At 39.6% G+C, this 7,594-nt stretch overlaps 1 protein-coding gene across 1 annotated transcript; it reads left to right on the top strand.

The window, feature by feature from the left end:
- The first annotated feature begins 207 nt into the window (after positions 1-207).
- LOC134028347 (C-X-C chemokine receptor type 4-like) lies at positions 208-1,565 on the top strand. The gene is made up of 3 exons (XM_062471832.1): positions 208-526; positions 679-819; positions 890-1,565. Exons 1-3 carry the CDS (start codon positions 208-210, stop codon positions 1,414-1,416), a joined length of 987 nt encoding a protein of 328 aa, XP_062327816.1. The 3' UTR covers positions 1,417-1,565.
- The last annotated feature ends 6,029 nt before the right edge of the window (positions 1,566-7,594 follow it).

Raw genomic sequence — 7,594 nt, 5'->3', positions numbered from 1 at the left:
GGTGGCCCTGGAGGATCTGTGTGACCTGGATCAAGTTATAACCCCTGACCTATAGAGAGTGTTCCACATTTTAATCTTAAAAAAAAATTAAGATCCGTACATTTATTGTATCCGTTTATTGTATGCACCTTCCTGTCACAGTAAATTCCTTGTTTGTGTGAACACATTACATGGCGGATAAAACAAATTCTGATTCTGATGTAGAAGATGACACACAGAGGGTTTTATCTGATTGTCCCCAGGTCAAAATTGAGTCTGACAGACCGCTACCGGCTGCACCTCTCTGCTGCCGATCTTCTCTTCGTGCTGACACTCCCATTCTGGGCAGCGGATGCCGCACTGACGGACTGGCGTTTCGGATTAGGCACATGTGTGGCCGTGCACGTCATCTACACGGTGAACCTGTATGGGAGTGTGCTCATCCTGGCCTTCATCAGTCTGGACCGCTACCTAGCCGTGGTCAAAGCAACAGACGCGCACACCTCACGCACGAGACAGCTACTGGCACAGAGACTGGTGTTTGTAGGTGAGCTAGGTCTCTAGCCTCATCCCTTATCTCTCTCTCACGACGTGCCCATGCCTCAGATGTACAGAGGTACATCTTCACTTGTATTCTCCATCTCCTGATCTAACGATCAAATCTCCTCTTTGTCTCCCTCACCCCCTCTCCTTTTCCAGTAGCCTGGTTGCCTGCGGCTCTCTTGGCAGTGTCAGACATAGTGTTTGCCAGGACTTGGGAAGCAGGAGATGGGGTAATCACCCCATCTCCTGCTTTAAATTTGTTTTATCCGCCATGTAATGTGTTCACACAAACAAGGAATTTACTGTGACAGGAAGGTGCATACAATAAACGGATACAATAAATGTACGGATCTTAATTTTTTTTTACGATTGTGCCAGCGCTTATACCCAGCTGACAACGCTCCTCTCTGGGTGTCAGTGTTCCACCTGCAGCTGGTGTTGGTGGGCTTGATGGTACCGAGCCTAGTTTTACTGGTGTGTTACTGTGTCATCGTGTCCAGGCTGACGCGCAGCGGCCCTCTGCAGGGGCAGAGACAGAAGCGCAGAGCTATCAAGACCACTGTGGCATTGGTCCTCTGCTTCTTCCTGTGTTGGCTCCCGTATTGTGCTGGCATCACTGTGGATGCCCTCATGCGCCTAGAGGTCCTTCCCAGGGGCTGCAGTCTGGAGGTGGTGTTGGGTGTGTGGCTGACGGTGGCTGAACCAATGGCATTTGCCCACTGCTGTCTAAACCTGCTGCTGTATGCCTTCCTGGGGGCGGACTTCAAGAGGTCCGCCAGACGGGAGGACTCAATACTCGGTCGCGTCGTCTCCAGTCTGAAGATTCTACCTCCTAGACGCCCAGGAACCTCTACTACCACAGAGTCTGAGTCATTTAGTCTACACTCCAGCTAACAGAATATGGGTGTGGATGTAGGTGTGGGTTGGATGAGGGTGTAAATTCTTTGTCCTATATATGAGAAGAGGGTAGTCTGCTGATCCATGACTTTGTCCCTTGTCTGAAAGATAAACTTTTCTGTAAATATGGTTTGTGGGTCACTGATGTTGTTTTTTAAGTTTGTTTATATACAATAAAATTTCGAATTAAATGTTCTCAATTTTTGTGTTACTCTTCCTGTCTCTCAGAGTTGTCAGTGTGTGTGTGTGTGTATGTGTGTGTGTTAGTTTCAATTATTTTGGAGGTGTTCACCCCTCCCTCCCAGTTAGTGCTGTGGTAGTCTTGAATGTGTCTATATGACTGTCATCATCATCACACACCAACTATGACTCAACCAACTATGACTCAACTTACAAGGAGTCAGGTGGCTGAGCGGTGAGGGAGTCGGGCTAGTAATCCGAACGTTGCCAGTTCGATTCCCGGTCACGCCAACTGACGTTGTGTCCTTGGGCAAGGCACTTCACCCTACTTGCCTCGGGGGAATGTCCCTGTACTTACTGTAAGTCGCTCTGGATAAGAGCGTCTGCTAAATGACAATCTAAACTTTGACTCATGATGGTTTCTGAACAAACGCATGTCAAAAGCACTGAAACATTATATTGAGAATGAAACTAGATTTCACACTAGTGGCTTGGACCAGGTGTATGCTTCCTCCTCCTCCTTATTTTAGTATATACAAGGAGCAAAACACATTATTACAATGCCACATTAGTGGCGGTGTTGTAACACACAATGCGGACACGGCAGGGGGGTCATAAGGACCCGGAGACAACGCGAGCGTGACGTAATAGACAACGCAGACAACGCTGTGGGTCGAAACGACCCCGATACCGCGCGAAGGATAATGAAAATGTTTCACTTAATTTTTTTATCATGAAAAGTTGTCAAAACATAGCTGTGGGTCAAAACGACCCCGATACCGCGCGAAGGATAGAGAACATGTTTCACTTTATTTTTTTATTATGAAAAGTTGTCAAAACATAGCTGTGGGTCAAAACGACCCTAAGGTAGCACAAGGGTTATAGTGCTTTTCAGCTCTTGAATAGCGTTTTCAATGCATTTACAATGTTTGGCATTGTACTAGTTCACATTACATGACTTTGACTTAGATTTCAGCCTAAAACAGGCCACACCGACTCAAATCAACTGTAAATCACCTAATCCATGGTACTGACAAGATTTAGCCATTAGATTCCAAGTTTTGAAACTTTCATTCTTTTATTGCTGTTTTCAACGCATTTACATTGTTTGGCATTGTACTAGTTCACATTACATGACTTTGACTTAGATTTCAGCCTAAAACAGGCCACACTGACTCAAATCAACTGTAAATCACCTAATCCATGCTACTGACACGATTTAGCCATAAGATTCCGAGGTTTGAGACTTTAATTCTTTTATTGCTTTAAAGTGCTTTTCAGCTCCTGAATAGCGTTTTCAATGCATTTACAATGTTTGGCATTGTACTAGTTCACATTACATGACTTTGACTTAGATTTCAGCCTAAAACAGGCCACACTGACTCAAATCAACTGTAAATCACCTAATCCATGCTACTGACACGATTTAGCCATTAGATTCTGAGGTTTGAGACTGTCATTCTTTTATTGCTTTAAAGTGCTTTCCAGCTCCTGAATAGCGTTTTCAATGCATTTACAATGTTTGGCATTGTACTAGTTCACATTACATGAATTTGACTTAGATTTCAGCCTTAAACAGGCCACATTGACTTAAATCAACTGTAAATCACCTAATCCATGCTACTGACACGATTTAGCCATCAGATTCCTAGTTTTGAGACTTTCATTCTTTTATTGCTTTAAAGTGCTTTTCATCTCCTGAATAGCGTTTTCAATGCATTTACATTGTTTGGCATTGTACTAGTTCACATTACATGACTTTGACTTAGATTTCATCCTAAAACAGGCCACACTGACTCAAATCAACTGTAAATCACCTAATCCATGCTACTGACACGATTTAGCCTTCAGATTCTGAGTTTTGAGACTGTCATTCTTTTATTGCTGTTTTCAACGCATTTACATTGTTTGGCATTGTAGTAGTTCACATTACATGACTTTGACTTAGATTTCAGCCTAAAACAGGCCACACTGACTCAAATCAACTGTAAATCACCTAATCGGCTACTGACAAGATTTAGCCATTAGATTCCGAGTTTTGAGACTTTCATTCTTTTATTGCTTTAAAGTGCTTTTCAGCTCCAGAATAGCGTTTTCAAGGCATTTACAATGTTTGGCATTGTACTAGTTCACATTACATGACTTTGACTAAGATTTCAACCTAAAACAGGCCACATTGACTCAAATCAACTGTAAATCATCTAATCCATGCTACTGACAAGATTTAGCCATTAGATTTCGAGTTTTGAGAATTTCCTTCTTTTATTGCTTTAAAGTGCTTTTCAGCTCCTGAAAAGCGTTTTCAATGCATTTACAATGTTTGGCATTGTACTAGTTCACATTACATGGCTTTGACTTAGATTTCAGTCTAAAACAGGTCACACTGACTCAAATCAACTGTAAATCACCTAATCCATGCTACTGACAAGATTTAGCTGATTCCGAGTTTTGAGACTTTCATTCTTTTATTGCTTTAAAGTGCTTTCCAGCTCCTGAATAGCGTTTTCAATGCATTTACAATGTTTGGCATTGTACTAGTTCACATTACATGCCTTTGACTTAGATTTCAGCCTAAAACAGGCCACACTGACTCAAATCAACTGTAAATCACCTAATCCATGCTACTGACAAGATTTAGCCATTAGATTTCGAGTTTTGAGAATTTCATTCTTTTATTACTTTAAAGTGCTTTTAAGCTCCTGAATAGAGTTTTCGAGGCATTTACAATGTTTGGCATTGTACTAGTTCACATTACATGCCTTTGACTTAGATTTCAGCTTGAAACAGGCCACACTGACTCAAATCAACTGTAAATCACCTAATCCTGTCAAGCTCCTGAATAGAGTTTTCAATGCATTTACAATTATTGGCATTGTACGAGTGTACATTACATGCCTTTGACATAGATTTCAGCCTAAAACGGGCCACACTGACTCAAATCAACTGTAAATCACTTAATCCATGCTAACGACAAGATCTATTCATTAGATTGCGAGTTTTGAGACTTTCATTGTTTTATTGCTTTAAAGTGCTTTTCATCTCCTGAATAGCGTTTTCAAGGCATTTACAATGTTTGGCATTGCACTAGTTCACATTACATGACTTTGACTTAGATTTCAGCCTAAAACAGGCCACACTGACTCAAATCAACTGTAAATCACCTAATCCATACTACCGACAAGATCTATTCATTAGATTCCAAGTTTTGAGACTTTCATTCTTTTATGGCTTTAAATTGATTTTCAGTTCCTGAATAGCGTTTTCAATGCATTTACAATGTTTGGCATTGTACGAGTTCACATTACATGCCTTTGACTGACTCAAATCAACTGTAAATCACCTAATCCATGGCATTGACGAGATTTAGCCATTAGATTCAGAGGTTTGAGACTTTCATTCTTTTTTTGCTGTAAAGTGCTTTTCAGCTCCTGAATAGAGTTTTCGAGGCATTTACAATGTTTTGCACTGTACTAGTTCACATTACATGCCTTTGACTTAGATTTCAGCCTAAAACGGGCCACACTGACTCAAATCAACTGTAAATCACTTAATCCATGCTACTGTCAAGATTTAGCCATTAGATTCCGAGTTTTGAGACTTTCATTCTTTTATTGCTTTAAAGTGCTTTTCAGCTCCTGAATAGCGTTTTCAAGGCATTTACAATGTTTGGCATTGCACTAGTTCACATTACATGCCTTTGACTTAGATTTCAGCCTAAAACAGGCCACACTGACTCAAATCAACTGTAAATCACTTAATCCATGCTAACGACAAGATCTATTCATTAGATTGCGAGTTTTGAGACTTTCATTCTTTTATTGCTTTAAAGTGCTTTTCAGCTCCTGAATAGCGTTTTCAAGGCATTTACAATGTTTGGCATTGTACGAGGTACATTACATGCCTTTGACTTAGATTTCAGCCTAAAATGGGCCACACTGACTCAAATCAACTGTAAATCACCTAATCCATGCTAACGACAAGATCTATTCATTAGATTGCGAGTTTTGAGACTTTCATTGTTTTATTGCTTTAAAGTGCTTTTCAGCTCCTGAATAGCGTTTTCAATGCATTTACAATGTTTGGCATTGTACGAGTTTACATTACATGCCTTTGACTTAGATTTCAGCCTAAAACGGGCCACACTGACTCAAATCAACTGTAAATCACTTAATCCATGCTAACGACAAGATCTATTCATTAGATTGCGAGTTTTGAGACTGTCATTGTTTTATTGCTTTAAAGTGCTTTTCATCTCCTGAATAGCGTTTTCAAGGCATTTACAATGTTTGGCATTGCACTAGTTCACATTACATGACTTTGACTTAGATTTCAGCCTAAAACAGGCCACACTGACTCAAATCAACTGTAAATCACCTAATCCATACTACCGACAAGATCTATTCATTAGATTCCAAGTTTTGAGACTTTCATTCTTTTATGGCTTTAAATTGATTTTCAGTTCCTGAATAGCGTTTTCAATGCATTTACAATGTTTGGCATTGTACTAGTTCACATTACATGGCTTTGACTTAGATTTCAGTCTAAAACAGGTCACACTGACTCAAATCAACTGTAAATCACCTAATCCATGCTACTGACAAGATTTAGCTAGATTCCGAGTTTTGAGACTTTCATTCTTTTATTGCTTTAAAGTGATTTTCAGCTCCTGAATAGCGTTTTCAAGGAATTTACAATGTTTGGCATTGTACTAGTTCACATTACATGACTTTGACTTAGATTTCAGCCTAAAACAGGCCACACTGACTCAAATCAACTGTAAATCACTTAATCCATGCTACTGACAAGATGTAGACATAGATTCCGAGTTTTGCTTTAAAGTGCTTTTCAGCTCCTGAATAGCGTTTTCAATGCATTTACAATTTTTGGCATTGTACTAGTTTACATTACATGACTTTGACTTAGATTTCAGTCTAAAACGGGCCACACTGACTCAAATCAACTGTAAATCACTTAATCCATGCTACTGACAAGATGTAGACATAGATTCCGAGTTTTGCTTTAAAGTGCTTTTCAGCTCCTGAAAAGCATTTTCAATGCATTTACAATGTTTGGCATTGTACTAGTTCACATTACATGACTTTGACTTAGATTTCAGCCTAAAACAGGCCACACTGACTCAAATCAACAGTAAATCACTTAATCCATGCTACTGACAAGATTTAGACATAGATTCCGAGTTTTGAGACTTTCATTCTTTTATTGCTGTTTTCAATGCATTTACATTGTTTGGCATTGTACTAGTTCATATTACATGACTTTGACTTATATTTCAGCCTAAAACAGGCCACACTGACTCAAATCAACTGTAAATCACCTAATCCATGCTACTGACACGATTTAGCCATTAGATTCCGAGTTTTGAGACTTTCATTCTTTTATTGCTTTAAAGTGCTTTCCAGCTCCTGAATAGCGTTTTCAATGCATTTACAATGTTTGGCATTGTACTAGTTCACATTACATGCCTTTGACTTAGATTTCAGCCTAAAACAGGCCACACTGACTCAAATCAACTGTAAATCACCTAATCCATGCTACTGACAAGATTTAGCCATTAGATTTCGAGTTTTGAGAATTTCATTCTTTTATTACTTTAAAGTGCTTTTAAGCTCCTGAATAGAGTTTTCGAGGCATTTACAATGTTTGGCATTGTACTAGTTCACATTACATGCCTTTGACTTAGATTTCAGCCTGAAACAGGCCACACTGACTCAAATCAACTGTAAATCACCTAATCCTGTCAAGCTCCTGAATAGAGTTTTCAATGCATTTACAATTATTGGCATTGTACGAGCGTACATTACATGCCTTTGACATAGATTTCAGCCTAAAACGGGCCACACTGACTCAAATCAACTGTAAATCACTTAATCCATGCTAACGACAAGATCTATTCATTAGATTGCGAGTTTTGAGACTTTCATTGTTTTATTGCTTTAAAGTGCTTTTCATCTCCTGAATAGCGTTTTCAAGGCAT

Source organism: Osmerus eperlanus, chromosome 10 (assembly GCF_963692335.1).
Source record: "Osmerus eperlanus chromosome 10, fOsmEpe2.1, whole genome shotgun sequence".
Classification (NCBI taxonomy): domain Eukaryota; kingdom Metazoa; phylum Chordata; class Actinopteri; order Osmeriformes; family Osmeridae; genus Osmerus; species Osmerus eperlanus.
This window is presented reverse-complemented; position numbering and strand designations above follow the sequence as displayed.

What these genes read in the sequence shown, in the direction of transcription:
- LOC134028347 (XM_062471832.1), top strand. Translation starts at nt 208, where the DNA reads ATGACACACAGAGGGTTTTATCTGATTGTCCCCAGGTCAAAATTGAGT. An exon ending in ACAGAGACTGGTGTTTGTAG is followed by an intron (nt 527 to 678) that starts GTGAGCTAGGTC and finishes CTCCTTTTCCAG; the next exon opens with TAGCCTGGTTGCCTGCGGCT. An exon ending in TGTGTTCACACAAACAAGGA is followed by an intron (nt 820 to 889) that starts ATTTACTGTGAC and finishes ATTTTTTTTTAC; the next exon opens with GATTGTGCCAGCGCTTATAC.